The sequence below is a fragment of the Canis lupus genome, chromosome 23, assembly GCF_003254725.2.
Source record: "Canis lupus dingo isolate Sandy chromosome 23, ASM325472v2, whole genome shotgun sequence".
NCBI lineage: Eukaryota > Metazoa > Chordata > Mammalia > Carnivora > Canidae > Canis > Canis lupus.
This window is the reverse complement of record NC_064265.1, coordinates 49,405,579-49,421,449: the sequence shown is the minus strand read 5'-3', so window position 1 is coordinate 49,421,449 and position 15,871 is coordinate 49,405,579. Positions and strand designations below refer to the sequence as shown.

Sequence of the window (15,871 nt, the reverse complement as noted above, 5' to 3'; positions counted from 1 at the left end):
GATGTTCAGAAGCATCGCATTAATATGACAAATTAAAAGTACAATATTTAAATCTACTGACTTCAAATTCATTTGGACACGTGAAATTAACCCAGCCCATTTGAATAGCAATAGTGGATGTCACTTGCTAAGGGGCATGTGTTTTGGTTATATTGACATTCAACCAGGAAATTTTTGTTGGGGAAAACAGAAGCCAGTGTTCTATGACATATGCCCCTGGCAGGCGATTACCTGTATCCAGTTTAATTTGCTCAATTAGCTTGAGGCTACATATGGGCATAATCTGAAAGAAGTTTTTAAACCATTATCATACATCAAGACGCATAACCCATAAAGGAAAATATCAGTGTCTTGAAACTTTTAAGTTTATATGTGGTTCAATTTATTGAACACCGTAAAATTGATGTCTAGCACAAACTAGGAAAATATTTGTAACATACAAAGGGAGAAACAGTGAAATTCCTTAATATGGAAAGTGCTGTCGCACACTACTGAATGAGTACCCAATAGAAACATGGGCAGAACATTTGAAACAAATAATTTCATAAAAAGTCAATAAACCTATTGAAAAGTTCACCCTTATTTAGTGATTCGAATATATGAAATAAAATGAAAAGACCATTTTTCATCTACTAAATTATTAAAAAAAAATACTATCAGGGACCCCTGGGTGGCTCAGCAATTTTGCACCTGCCTTCAACCCAGGGTGTGATCCTGGGGACCTGGGATCGAGTTCTGTGTCAGGCTCCCTGCATAGAGCCTGCTTCTCCCTCTGCCTGTGTCTCTGCCTCTCTCTCTGTGTCTCTCATGAGTAAATAAATAAAATTTCAAAAAATATATAAAATAAATACTATCAGACATGGTGTCCATTTTCTTACATTTCTGTTGAAGTTGTGGAATGGTATAATCTTTCTTTGGGATAGTTTAATTATCAAACTTTATATGATTTATAAGACTTTGACCAGTCAGTTTTACTTCTGGTAGTTCATTGTGAGGAAATAATTGTATACATAAAAAAAAAAAGCATATGAAGTTTTGCATTTCAGCATTCTTTAAAATAGAGAAAAATTGGGCACAATCTAAATGTGCGGCAAGAGAGTCACTAGTTAAGAGTTTTGTGGGATTTTGAGTTTTAAAAGGGGATTTTCACAATGGAACAAATTGGAGGCAATTTGACGATTCATATGGCAGTAATTCATTCGTTTCTGATGGCATATGATTGGTGTAGACACCAGAGTATTCAACTTTTTATGGATTTACTCAGTTGTGAAATGAAATATCATTTCATATGTTACTGGTCACATATGTTGTCAGAGATTATGTGAAATCAAATATTGGCCCACGGGCCAGATTTTTGTTTCACTGAAGCTCTTTGAAACCTGAATTCATACCTTTGACAGGTCTAACTGCTGTATGATTTAAGTCTTTTATTTTTAAAACATCATCATTTTTAAAATGATGTGCTAAGGGAAATTCTCTCTTTCATATCCATGAAGAAGTGCCAGTTACGAAGAAACCAGCTTGCTGACATTTCTCTCTCACTACTTCCTTGCAACCACAAATAAAGATCACCGACACCCACTAGTCTGTGATTCCAAAGTACTAGGTCTGGTTGAGGTGTTTTGGTTTCATTTGTCCCCTCGTGTTTGCCAAAAAAGCAATCTGTGTCTCCTCCAGATTTACTATCCATTTCCTGGCACTGGAGCAGAATGTGTTTTGTGTTCAGTGCTTTTCAGAGTTTTGGTTCAGGAGCGATAATTGGATTTCATTCCCCCTTCCCCCCTGACAGCCTTTCTTAACAAGCCTCTACTTTCTTTCTGTCCTTTTGTTTCCTTTTTGAGGAGACAGTAAGTGAAGGCAGGATTATTGAAGCATCCTTGCAGTCTGAAAAACCACCTTGCTGTTTACCGAGTGCAAAGGCTACACTTCCATGGATAAATCAAAAGCAGACTTCTGTTTATGCAGCACTTTCATCTGAAATATGCATATGGATGGTTAATTCCAGGGGAATTTTCGGGGCTTTACTGATCTCATGCTAGGGGGCCTTGGTCTTATTATTGCCGTGTTTATCTGACATAGATCTATACGTTATCTCATTGTGATGCTTCTAACAGTTACCCCTTTTATGTCTTTGTTCTTTCTGCTAAAATATTCCTTAATTCTTCCCATCAGTTACCAGTGTCACTTGTACCATCTCTCTTCATTATCCTTTACTGACTCCAGAATGATTTGGTGAGAGTCATGGTCATTCTAACCTTATCTCTCAATGAGAAATAATTATAAATTCTTCTTTGTTTAGAACTACCCCTTTTGGTGCTAGCGTAGCTTTATCTTTCTTTAAAAAAGCATTTTCCTCATCATAAAAGCATTCCTTTCAGAGTCCTTCCTGAGTTTCTGTTTCATTTACTTAATTATTCACAGTTAAAGCAATTGAGAGACTTTTCAGAGTAATTACATCTTATAATATTTTTCCTGCCTTGAATATAGTTCCCAAATGACATTTTCTGTGAAATAGTCATACATTGAAATGCTTTGAAATATGAGGTTTAATTTTAGGATGGGTTAGAGGTAGCCATTTTGGAGAGGTAAATTGTTACTTATTCAGTTGATAACTGAAGGACCATTCATTTAGAGATGCTTCTCCACTTCCTTCTGAAATTACCCCAAAAAACAGAAAAAAGCCTTTTTTTTCTTCTGCGCAAAACTGCAAGGAGAAAGACAACAGGGGAAGAGACAGGAACAACAAAACCGTGAAATTTGTCTGACCCAAAGGAGACCCAAGAGCACTGAAATTCAAGCCCGCAAGGCAAGAAACACAAAGCAACTCCATTCACCCAGGTAAACACCAGAAAAGCTTGAGAATTGAAGTCACATGATGCTCTTGAAAATAGGAGATGAGGAGGGGTGAAAAACACAAGCATTGGTTGGAAGTAGGGTTCTAGATCCTCTGTCCTACCGCACGCAGCAGTGCAACTGTCCCTCCTCCATCCTGGCATAGCCGTGAAAGTCCAAACTGGTGAAGGATGACCCAGAAGGGTCTAGCCCGAGGCATCCCGGGCACATCTGAGTACTGGAAACGCGGGGGTCATGGTAGATGGTCTGTGAGGATGGCTGTAGTAATTCCCCCATTCCTGTATGCATGCCCCTTGGCAATGTGACTTTCCCTCTCCTCCCATCAAGAAGTGGACTCTCTTTTCCTGCCCCTTGAATCTGGGCTGGCTTCAGGATTTGTTTGGCTGATAGATTGTGGCACAAATGATGAACAAGGAGCCTCCGGGAGCTTGATGATTCCACACCGGCCCTATTGGAACTGTGCAACTACCACATGAGGAAACTGGGTTAGCATTTTTGGGGATGAGAGACCACTCAGAGAAGGAGGCCCAGGACCAACAGCCAGCACCAACCACAGACATGTGAGCAAGGCCATCGTAGACCACTCAACTGGAGTCGGGACTGGGTGCCTATAGTCACTTGAATAACCCCCAGGTGAGAAAGGCAAAATAACTGTCTAGCCAAACTCAGTCCCACTTGCCATCCTGCATAAATGTGATTAAAGAAAAAAAGTAGTCATTGTTTTAAGCTTCTAAACCTTGGGTGTCTTATTTCAGAGAAATGGGTAGTGAGTGCAAGGACAAAGTGAACATCTGTGTATTAAAGTGGGAGAACCACAAGCCTCTTCTAATACTCTGCTCTCGGTTTCTGTAGGGGACATTACAAATAGGAAATAGGAGAATGTTACAAGTTATAGTGGGTTGGATAGTGGCCCCCGAGGATATGCCCAAGTCCTAACTCCCACTACCTTGAGTGTGACCTTATTTGGAAATAAGGTCTTTGTAGATGTAATTAAAGTTAAGGATGTTGAGATGAGATAATTGAAATTTAGGGTAGACCCTAAATCTAATGATGAGTGAGCGCTCTTATAAGTGGCAGAAAAGAAGACCTAGATGCACCATAGGTGGCCGTGGAGGCAGAGCCTGTGCTTACGAAGCCCGATGCCAAGGTTTGCCAGCAGCCGCCGGATGCAAGGAGAGAGGCGTGGAGCAGATGGTCCTTCACAGTCTCCAGAGGGAACCGACTCTGCCAACACCTGAAATTTGGACTTCTGGTCTCTAGAACTGTGAGAGAATGAATTTCTAAGTTTGTGGCAATTTGTTAACAGCAGCCCTAGGAAATGAATGTACTAGCTAACCCCAAGAAAAAAACCCCAAACCTGAAGATATTTATATCAGGCATCTAGTAAAATAGGACAGCCAGGGAATTTTACAGTGAAGCCCACCAGTCAATCAGCTCTGCTCATGAATGCAGAGCTTCCAACTAATCTATTACTGACTTGGTCTTAAATACATTTTTAAACAGCTAATTTAAAAAATGGATTTTAAATAGGCAAGTTTACCGCATGTTTGAGGAACTCCTCTATTATAAAAATACAGAGACCAAGGTAAACAAATAACATCAAGAAACTTGGAGAGAATAGAGGCAATGCAGGGACAAAGAAATTTTTAAAACTGCCATTAATCTATCAGAGTGATGAAACACAAAATTGTAGCCACGAAGCCAGAGCAATGTGCTCTGGCAAAAGACGGTTCAGAGGCAGAAAAGAGCAGAGAATTAAATTCAATACATGGCTTAGATGATAAAGTGGGAAGATTGCCTGTAAAACAGAACAAAGAAATGGAAAATAGAAAAGATAAGGAAATTAGTGGATTGATCCAAAGGTCCACTCTGAATAATCAGAGTTACAGAAAAAGATAAAAAAAATATATAAGGGGGGAAATTATAAATAATACAAAAATGATTAGCATGGAAAGTTAGAATTCTTTAGATTGGCAGGGCCACTGAGTGTCAAGTGCAGTGAATATATAAAGATCTACAGAGGGACACCTGAGTGCCTCAGTCAGTTAAGCATCAGACCTGATTTTGGCATAGATCATGACCTCAGGGTTGTGAGATCCAGCCCCAGGCGGGCTCAGTGCTCAGCAAGGAGACTGCAAGATCCTCTGCATCCCCACCTCTGCCCCTCCCTGCCCCTTGCACAGGTTCTCTCTCTCCATACAGAGACAAATCATACTGAAATTTCACAATGCCAAGGATAAAGTGAAACTCTAAATGTTTACATAAAGAAAGAGGCGGGGGGGAACCATTGACCAATAACAAGCAAAACCAGCTCCTGTGAGGTTTGGAATCAGTATGGCATCAGACTTCTCAACAGCAACTCTGCAAATCAAAAACACAGGAACAACGATTTTTGACCTAGAATGTTCTACCTGACACATGGAAGAAGACGAAAACACATGCAACAAATAAATAATTTACTTCCCAGGCATTCTCTGAGGAGCGTGACAGGGTGAAGTCAGAACAGAAGCTGAACCAAGTGTTGGAATCCCACCGTCCTGGAGGAAGGATGACCTTGATATGGGATAAAAAATTGGAGTTCATGGGTTATTTGTTGCCTTTGGTGACTGAGAGGCCATTTTAGAGTCACTGGGAAAAATTTATGAGAGGACACTAGAAATTAACCAAACAGGTAGGAGTTGCACTAATAGATTGGAAAAAAAACATTTTATAAGAAACACAGTCATCATACTGTAGACTCAGTGTTGAATATTCGCACAATCAGAATAATTCAACACTGAATAGTAATTTAATAAAAAGTAAGACATAGCTAACCTGGGTGGAGGGGGAGAGGGAGAAAGTTTGCGGGCCCAGATGGGCTAAATCTTTAACACAATAAAAAAGTCAAGACATAATGCTTACAATGTATAAAAACAAAAAATAGCATCATTAACATAATAATTAGGAATATAAAGACTCCTTCCAATGGAAGTATCTCGAAATATTGACATTATTTTTTTTGGAGAGTGGTTCTCAGTATAGAAGGGGGAATTCTGGGGTGCCTGGGCGGCTAGTTGGTTTAGGTGTCTGGATTTGGCTCAGGTCATGAAACCAGGATCCTGGGATCCAGCCTCATGTCGAGCCCCATGTCGGGCTCCCTGCTCAGCAGGGGGGTTGGGGTCCGGTTTCTCCTCCCTTTGCCCCTCTCCCTGCTTATGTTCTCTGTGTGTCTCTGTCTCAAATGAATAAATAAAATCTTTTAAAAAAGAGAGGGAAGGAATTCTGTTTCCAATCATAAGCATCTTAGTTTTGACTTTCTTAATTAAGAATATACTACTTTGATAAAAAATGAATTGAAAAGAATTTAGCAATATGAAAATTCTGCAAATTATATTATGATTTTTGTGTTTGGTGTGCTTTGGGAATCACAGCTATAAGAAATAGAATTATTTTACTTCTGACGTTGTCTTGAAATTCCCACTCACTGTCAAAGCTTTGCCAGACAACTTACAAGAAGTCTGGGGATGAAAAGTCAGTATCCGAATACTAGTGTGTTATGTGGAGATCTATGACTTTGACTTCTACTAGTTCGTCTGAAGTGGATTGACCTTTGATATGAGGGCCGGTTAGTCTTTTTTGAATGAAAGTAAGTATTGTAGCAAACAAGGAAAAGAGGATGGAGTCCAACCTGAATAATCAAAGAAGTCGAGCTATAATAACTAACTTGAGAGTTTAAAACATCTCAAAAGTTAAGAAGTTAAGATTTAGGAGTTTTAGCTATCTTGAAAAAACAATTTCAAGTTTTCAGTACAAATAAAAGAAAACTCCTAGAAGATAGGCGTAGTGTAAAAGAAAAGGCTTTGGATTTGAAGTCAGAGGGTTGAAATTTGATCCTGGGTCCTGCCTTCTATTGGTTTTATGACTTTGAGATAATAAACCTTTCCTAACATCAATTTTCATATTTTAAAATGGGGATTAAAATGCCAAGTTTGCAAGAACAATTTACTTGTTGTAAGAACTATGTAAGGTTTTGTGTGCAAAGGCTCTTTATAAACTGCACAGCATTTAGTGCATTATATAAATGTAAAGCATCATTATTATATTCAGTTTTTTTTAAAGCTCTTTTATCACCAATTGCCTGGTACAGAAAGAACAGTTCTCTGTGTTGGAAACAGCAAATGGTTCAGATATTGACAGCAAAAAAAAAAAAAAAAAAAAAAAACAACAACTTTTAAATGAGCTCCATGAGAAATAGGAGTAGAGAGAAATTGTTTTCTATTTCACCCTATTAGCTATGTCACAAAACAAAGGGGAAAGGAACCATAAAGAGCAATAACCTATGTTGAACCTTCATTCATATAGTAAAATCTCACAATAATTTTTAAAGTAAGATCTGAAACATTCAATTATGAAATGTAGGATTTTGCCATTAGAAGGTTAATAAAGTAGGCCAAGGGATGGAGGACGCATGGAAGCTGAATGAACTGTATATTTTATTTCTCATGATTATGAGATTTTCCTGTATTTCACGGAGTTAATCCTTAATATTTGAATTTGGGGGGATCCCTGGGTGGCGCAGCGGTTTGGTGCCTGTCTTTGACCCAGGGCGCGATCCTGGAGACCCGGGATCGAGTCCCACGTCGGGCTCCCGGTGCATGGAGCCTGCTTCTCCCTCTGCCTGTGTCTCTGCCTCTCTCTCTCTCTCTCTCTCTGTGTGACTATCATAAATAAATAAAAGTTAAAAAAAATAAAAATAAGAATTTGGGTGGAAAATAGATTATTTCCCCTTTTACCTCTTTTTTCTTTCCTTTTTTTTTTTTTTTTTAAGATTTCATCTATCTTCAGTGAGAGACACAGAGAGAGAGAGGCAGAGACACAGGCAGAGGGAGCAGCAGGCTCATGGGGGGAACCTGATGCAGGACTCAATCCCGGGACCCCAGGATCACTCCCTGAGCTGAAGGCAGATGCTCAAACACTGAGCCACCCAGGCGTCCCTCCTTTCTTTCTTTTTTTAATAGGCTCCACACCCAACATGGGGCTTGAATTCATGACTCTGAGATCAAGAGTCAGATGTGCTACAGACTGAGCCAGCCGGGTGCCCGTCCCCCATTTATTTTTATGTGGTGCCCAGAAAATTGTGAGCTTCCTAGAACATCTACTGATATTTTTTGCCAATTTACTGAATATTTCCCAAGTAGGTTGCTTTTTGTTAACACATTCTGCTTTGTATCTTGAACTAGTAACATGTTCTCGCTCATCTCCAGTTAGTTCTATCCCAGGATGACAGTGTTTTGTTATTTGTTTTTTAGATCTCAGGGGCTCCTGTCCTTGTTCGGGACAAGGCCCCTACGTCTCTGAACAAAGAGCCTTATAAACCAAATAATTGCAGTGTAAACTCAGGCTTCCTATGGCACATGGATTTTGTTGTTGTTGTTATCAATTTGGCTCTTTTTATTTTGTGGGAAATTATTTGTTTTTTAGATTGCATGTGGTAAGTCTCTCTAGTATATAGTAGACAAATTAATGACCTGCTCAAAGCCTGAGTAGGGCAACAGAGTTCTTATAGGTAGCATGATTTCACTTATTCTATGGTATTTTCTGATGCTATATGATAATATAAGCCTCTGAGTGTAGTAAGGATTGTAAAGTTTACTCAACAGATGCATCAACCATTGTGTGGCTAGTTTGGGGGAAAAAAGCATTCTATGTTCTTTCTAGCAGACAAAAAAATACTGAATAACAGAGCTTTTGTTCCCTTGCAGAAGATTTAAATGCCATTAAATGACAGTTTAGAAAAATTAGATTTCACTAAAACATAAATATTGAACCTAAGAGATAATAGAATATTTGAGAAACAGCATTGAAATATGAAATACGGGCTCACAGGATTAGCTTCCTCTATCACTATTTATTAGTATTTTTAAATGTCACTGTTAGACCTTGGAGCTCAAAGGAATTTTGATCAAACCATCACATCCTACATGTTGCTATTTAATTAAAGAAATTATTCCCGAAGAGTTTGCGTTTCCCAGTGACACTAAGTATGTAATGTTCATGCGGCAACCTTGAGAACAACTCGTAATAGCATGCACTGCCTTTGTGATGTCACATGTTGATAGTAATTCATTTAATTCTCACAACTACCTGATAGCCACAGAGAAGGTAAGTGACTCGTTCAAGATCCCACTAATAATAATATAAGCTTGCTGATTTGAGCACAAGCCCTTAGCTCCAGAGTTCTTTGTTAGGCTAGGGTGCTTCACCTAGCTTTCTGGTTTCACTTTCTCTTGCTAACCTTTGGGATCTTGAATCATCATGGCACCTTGCTCATGTGATTCAGTGGGAAGATCTATAGATCTACACACATGTGTGGATTTACCTAGAGCATTCTGTTTTGGTAGGGAATCATTTTTTTCTCTATATATTTATGATTGGCAAATTTTAGTGTTTGTGTAGAAAACATTAACTTGCAGATTGCTATTAGCTTTCGATAAGTAGATTTTGGCAGTGGGTTTGCATTGATTATTGGTTTAATTTTATTAATTTTGCTTCATAGAGTACATTTGTCTAGTACCTGAAGGGATGTCTTTACGGATTAAATCTGAAAGATAACATGGGAAGATTGAGATGATCATTTTCCAAAGTTGCTATGACACCAGTAATCTCAAACATTGCTCATTTAACCACTTTGCACTGTATCAGGGATGCTTAAAAAGTGTGCCCTTTTTAGCAGAGGAAAGTATCTCATGAAATTGCAGGTGCTCTACTAATGTTCTGTTTCGTTTAGATGAGTAATGTGACAACAGACTATTGTCTTGACATCGTAAGAAAATTTGAAGTTTCAGAAGAAAATAAGGCAAAAAATGTTCTTGGCATAGAAGGTAAAATAACTAATGTTCCTTTTTCTTTTCCTTTCAAGATTTATTTAAAATTTTTTTAGTTCACATAAAGTGTATTGTTAGTTTTGGGGGTAAAGTTTAGTGATTCATCTGTTGCATACAACACCCAGGGCTCATTACATCATGTGCCTGCCTTAATGTCCATCACCCAATTGCCCCATCCCCCTGGCCCTCTCCCATCCAGCAACCCTCAGTTTGTTCCCTGTAGTTAAGAGTCTCTTATGGTCTGCCTCCCTTAAAATAACCAATATTCTTAATTTCTTGTTTCTCAATGCAGTTAGTACTAAATTACATTCTAGCAAAATTTGTAGAAAAAAAATCCAGAAATGTTCATGGATTACAGATGATTCAAATAAAACTCACAATACAGTCTTATCTTTCTACAAAACAGATGCCATGACATTGCTATTTCTCTTCGTTTTGTAATGATGATATGCATTTTCCACTCCAAGTCAGCTTGATCCCACCATGTATATGATAGATGTCAAGAAATATTTAGACTTTTCTCAAATGGCTCATTTTGGAAGACTTCAACCTGGTAATTTCAAAAAGGAAATTTGATCTTAAAATAACTGATCCGTGACACTAGCGACTTGAAAGTACATGTCTCTTTAAAAATATTTGCAAAGAACTTTTCTTTTACCTAGCTGGTAGCAGTGGAGAGGTTGTTGGAACCACAAATTTTGTTAATACAACTATTTCATTATATAGTTGAGGAAAGTGAGGCTCTCAAAGACATTAAGTAATTTGCCCACTGTTATGTACTTAGAATCTAGCTTCGAGGATCTTACACATGAATGTGAATATAGCTACATGTATGTGTAAGTTATATATATTTAAAATATGTGGGAAAATAAACAGCAGGCTGGTATCCAAGAAGAGATCAAGTCTGAGTCAGAACCAACAATCTTCATGGAAGAAAACTGAGGCACCCCATTGTCCTCAAGAGCATCCAAAGCCATGGTCTTCTTACTATTTTAGATTGTTGGCCTTCTATTCCTCCCTCTTCTTTCAGGCTTAGTGTGGACAAGAGGGTTTTGATGCCACCTGTTTACTTCCTGGGGTGGAGGTAATTAAAAGAAAGGAATAATTTAAAATTTATATCAATAAGAACCATTTTTAAAAGAACTAGAAAAGATAAACTAATTTGGGCCTTTACTAAGAAATAAATGTTTTCCTTGGTGGCCCTTCTCCCCCCGACCCTGCAAATGGAATTAAACATGATTTCTACATTGTGGAAATACGGATAGGCATGAAGAAATTCTCCAGAGTCTTAGAGGATATTTACAGATACAGCTTTACCACATGATTCTTGAAGACTTGAAACAAGTCGTAGGTACTTGTGGGTCACTCCTGTATTTATTCCTCTATTAACGAATGCCTCTTCTACTCCGGTATTCTGTTTTGCAAAACTGTAGAAAACGGATCGTGTTTTCTACATAATATGTATTTGTTTATTTCTTTATCTGAGTCCAGCTGATACACACTGTTAAATTGGTTTTGGGTGCACCGCTTAGTGATTTGACAAGTTTGTACGTTATGCTGTGCTCACAACTGTAGCTACTGTCTGTCTTGTCACATCGCTATTACAATATTATCGACTGTAGTCCCTGTGCTGTGCCTTTTATTCCTGTGACTTGTTCATTCCGTAACTGGGAGCCCGGACCTCCTCCTTGTCTTCACCCATTTTGCCCATCCCCCTTCGTTCTTTCCCCTTTTGCAACTGTTAGCTTGTTCTCTGTATTTCTGCATAATCTGTAAACACTATTTATTTATTTATTTTTTATTTTTTTAAAAAAGATTTTATTTATTTATTCATGAGACACACACACACACACACAGAGGCAGAGACACAGGCAGAGGGAGAAGCAGGCTCCATTCCATGCAGGGAGCCTGACGCGGGACTCGATCCTGGGGTCTCCAGGACCACATCCTGGGCTGAAGGTGGTGCTAAACCGCCGAGCCACCGGGGCTGCCCTGTAAACACTATTTTATTTATTTTTTAAACACTATTTTAAAGTCATAAAAAGTTGCCAGCCCTTAGCAGCAAATTCCCAAACCAATTTCGTAGCCAAACGATGACACTCACATTTAGGCTGTGCCTAACTTTTGACCAGCTATGGCACTAACAATACTGTTTTTTTTTTTAATTTAATTTAATTTAATTTTATTTTTTTAAATTCTTTATTTATTTATTATAGTCACAGAGAGAGAGAGAGAGAGAGAGGCAGAGACATAGGCAGAGGGAGAAGCAGGCTCCATACACTGGGAGCCCGACGTGGGATTCGATCCCGGGTCTCCAGGATCGCGCCCTGGGCCAAAGGCAGGCACCAAACCGCTGCGCCACCCAGGGATCCCCCAATACTGTTTTTTAAATTAATCACGTATAGTGGCTGGTTGATCAGTGTAGCACTTTGTGTCACTATGGCTTTAACATTGCCTCAGTCACCCACTAGCTCACGCTGGCTGATCATAGCTGGAGCTCAGTTAATTCCTGAGTGGCTTTGCAGTAAGCCCTCTCCCTCACTCAATCAAAACTCTTGAAAAGTCGACTTATTTTTCTGTAGGTTATGTTTAAACTGCTGTTCTCCAGTCATATTTCAAATTGTTGACACAGTTTGACCTGAGGCAAATCTCATCGCTTTAGTATTCCTCGCAGTAGCTGTCCTGAGCATAAGTAAGCTGGTGGCTACGAACATACTTTAATCTCTGTTGTCTCTGTTGGAGTCAATTAAGTACCTATGCTTTGAAAGCTATAATATTTTACTCTTTCTTTGTTCCACAGGGTTCACAAATTTCATGCGTAGTCCTGCTTGTGACATATTTAACCCACTGCACCATGAGGTGTACCAGGACATGGATCAGCCTCTGTGCAACTACTACATCGCTTCCTCTCACAACACATACCTGACCGGGGACCAGCTCCTTTCCCAGTCCAAAGTGGACATGTATGCACGGGTGCTACAGGAGGGCTGTCGCTGCGTGGAAGGTTTGTGCTTTGCCTGAGCTCTGCTGCGTGTTGGTGACCGTGTCCTTTAGTCGGCCAGTCAAGTCTAGTATAAATAGTGGAGACCTGAAATACGCATTCACACCAACCAGAACCATTTTTCTGCTCATAATAGAGTCCTCCTTAACTCATAATGCCCTCTGGCTCCTCCTTATTATCCAGTCAGGAAGGAGAGAGGGATGTACTGGAAGTTAGGAAACATACCTGCTATTGCTGAAAAATTGTGATGAAAATGGACATTTTCCTAGAAAGATATTTTTGACTAAACAATGGCAAAAGTGGTTCAGGATAACTCTTTGTTTTTAAGACACCTCATGGTCTATCAATCAACAACATTTATTAAATTTCTAGTGGCATCTTGATCGTGAAGATGTGAATATTGGTTTCTGTCTTCAAGGAGCTGATGGTCTAGCAGAACGGGTGACCCTTAAAAACAGTACAGTGTGAGAATTCCAGCAGGCCAGTCATATGCATGGTAAAGAAAGGTGGTACGGAGAGTAAGGTGTGAGATAAAATGTGATACGAAATAGGTAGGCTGGGAAGGTAAACTTGGGTCAGTCATAAAGGGTTAAAGGGTTTGAGGAATTCCAGATCTAGCCTTTGGTAACAAGGGTCCAGTTAAGGGTTTTAATACGTATAGTGATAGGATCAGACTTGAACTTTAGAAAGATCACTTGGGTCACCGTGTAGGAGGACAGTTTTTTTTTTTTTTAGAACACATGTTTGTGGAGGGAAATGGGGATGAAGCTAGATAGAGCAAGGAGAATGGTGGGAAGGCTATTAAGAATGATTCAAAGGGAGGGTTATAAAAACTTGGACTAAGTGAGGGGGAGAGACGATTCCATCCATGTTAAAGCAGCAAACTCAACAGGACCTGGTGCAAGAAGTGAAGGATGTAAGGAATGAGGGTGAGAGCTGTAATGAGTGAATGGTGCCACCACACACTGTGGGCAATCTGGGAAGAAGAGGGTTCGCGAGTTTGGTTTTCCATCACTTGAGTTTGTGGTGACTTTGTAACATTTACGTGGACATTTTTGTCAGTCAGTTGGATAATAACATCTGAACTCAATGAAAAGATCCAGGCAAGATATAGATTCCATCGTTCTGAGTTTTGTAAGTGAGAGTTAAAAATCTTGAAAGTGTATAAGATCACTTACCGAGAGGAGCAGACTGAGGGGGTAAGCGATCCAGCATTTAGATGTAGGAGGAGCGAGGGGAACCAACAGGAACTAACAGAGAATGGCCACCTGGACCTCAGGGAGGAAATGATCAAAAATGTCCCATGCAACAGAAAAGTAAAATAAGGTAAAGACTAATTTATCCAATCTGGTTGCATTTGACAGCTGGAAACTTATTGGTGTCTCTTGTTAGAGTAGTTTTGGAGACATGCTAGTGGGAAGTTGGGGGCAGCTGCTGTGGGTTGTCACTTGGCATTTTTCTGCATTCAGAGAAAACTGAGTGATACAGTTTGGGGAGGTTTTGGGACTTGGAAGAAGAAGAAATGAGGACATGGGTTTTATTTTTAGATGGGACAAGGGGATGAGATTTTGAAGGAGTCCATACCTGATAGCCTCTCCTTTCTCTGGGAAGAGAGCACCATCTATTAAGTGTAAAATGGGTGGAAGTTGGTTTGGGGGCTTAAGATCAACAAACAATGAGAAAGGAGTTGACAAGATAATCTGGGGAAGTCCTAGTTAATTTCAAAAATAGTCTTAAAACGGTCTTTTTGTTATACAAAATCTGCATGCTTAGACTCCTCCCACCCCATTCCCAGCAGATTAGATGTAGGAGCAGTGAAGATAGATTATAGAATTGATCCAAGCCTCTAGATTTCTAGGTCACATAAAATATCTTCGAGGTGTTGGTGAGAGCTCTTTTAAGGAATTAGTCAGAGGTCCATGAGTCTAAGAAAGGAAAAGAAGTGGATAAGGGGCCACAGGATAAGGTAAAGGGACTAGAAGACTCCAAGAGCTAGAAATATGGAGAAAGCTGTCATCAGACATACAAAAAATAAGAACAGAGAATTGTTATCACAGAGTGGGATTTTTGGATATAGTTACAGGTGATGACTGTATCCACGGCGTGTCTTGGGTGAGCATGAATGAAACAGAGTGGGGAAAAAAAAAGAAATAGAGTGGAGATGGGATCGTTAGCACTTGGGGGGTCAAAGCTAAGAGTAAATCGCCCCCAATGGACTTTTAACTCACAAAGGATGTTGACAGGTAGATTAAATGTTAAAAATTTTAAGATTAAAGTTGGAGATTAAAAACTGTAATCCAGATACCTAAGCGCAAAAAAAACAAAAACAAAAACAAACAAGCTATAGGAAAGTCACTTGGAAGATTCCAGAAAGGTAGAGTTGGATAAAGTTTAAAGTTTGCTTGTTTGTTTTGTAAATGAATGTAGGAGAATTATTATTTAAAAGTAGTTATAGAGTCCTAGAGAATGCTTCCTGGTCTGTGATTTATATAAAAAAAGCATCTGCGGAGAAAGGTAGTGTCCTTCGAGGCAACTGACCTAAGGAGGTTAAAGAGAACTCCAAAAAGAGTCTGATGATAAGAGGGGGTCTGTCTGGGATGGGATGGAGATTCCATGGAGCAAAGGGGCATCTCTTTTTGGGGTGTGTGTGCTGGTAGAGAACAGGTTCTTGGGGTGGAATAGTGGGGGGGAAACAGGTAGAGCAGTAGGGCCATAAGACTAGTAACTGGACGGGTCTTTGTCAGAGTTTCTGGCATGTTATAAGGGTCAATTTACAAAAAACTGGACAGGCGTTAAAAAGTGTCTACGTACAGAACAATCAGGACACTACACATTCCGTGTTCTGGAAATTCATGCTTTAAGCCCTGGCATGTTTGCGGTTGATGCAGAGAACATCTACTGACACAAGTGACTGACAATTGAGTAGCTTAAGCAACTGAATAATGAAGAAGCTTATAAAATATTAACATAAAAACCTTTTAGGAGGTCTCGAGATGACATTCCGCTCTCAGCCATTATTCAACCCTTTGTTCATTCAACATTCCAGAAGTTCCACATGTCTGACGTGCTTGGAGCTTCCCTGGGCACATACCCTCATTGGAGTCACAGTGATGGTTGCCTGTCATATTAAATGGTGACATTTCCTTGGAGGCCA

The 15,871-nt window shown here is 39.5% G+C and overlaps 1 protein-coding gene and 1 long non-coding RNA gene across 10 annotated transcripts in view; one reads left to right on the top strand and one right to left on the bottom strand.

Annotated features, from left to right (window-relative positions):
- LOC125753399 (uncharacterized) overlaps nucleotides 1-12,778 on the bottom strand; it is a 28,664-nt gene extending 15,886 nt beyond the window's left edge. For all 4 annotated transcript variants that reach the window (XR_007405123.1, XR_007405122.1, XR_007405121.1 and 1 more), the window contains exon 1: nucleotides 12,639-12,778. This is a non-coding gene — a long non-coding RNA (uncharacterized LOC125753399). The remainder of the gene's footprint in view (nucleotides 1-12,638) is intronic.
- PLCH1 (phospholipase C eta 1) overlaps nucleotides 1-15,871 on the top strand; it is a 203,727-nt gene that overhangs the window by 141,207 nt on the left and 46,649 nt on the right. For all 6 annotated transcript variants that reach the window (XM_049099691.1, XM_049099696.1, XM_049099695.1 and 3 more), the window contains 2 exons: nucleotides 9,620-9,713; nucleotides 12,517-12,720. In XM_049099691.1, the coding sequence (XP_048955648.1) occupies nucleotides 9,620-9,713; nucleotides 12,517-12,720 (298 nt within the window). The remainder of the gene's footprint in view (nucleotides 1-9,619; nucleotides 9,714-12,516; nucleotides 12,721-15,871) is intronic.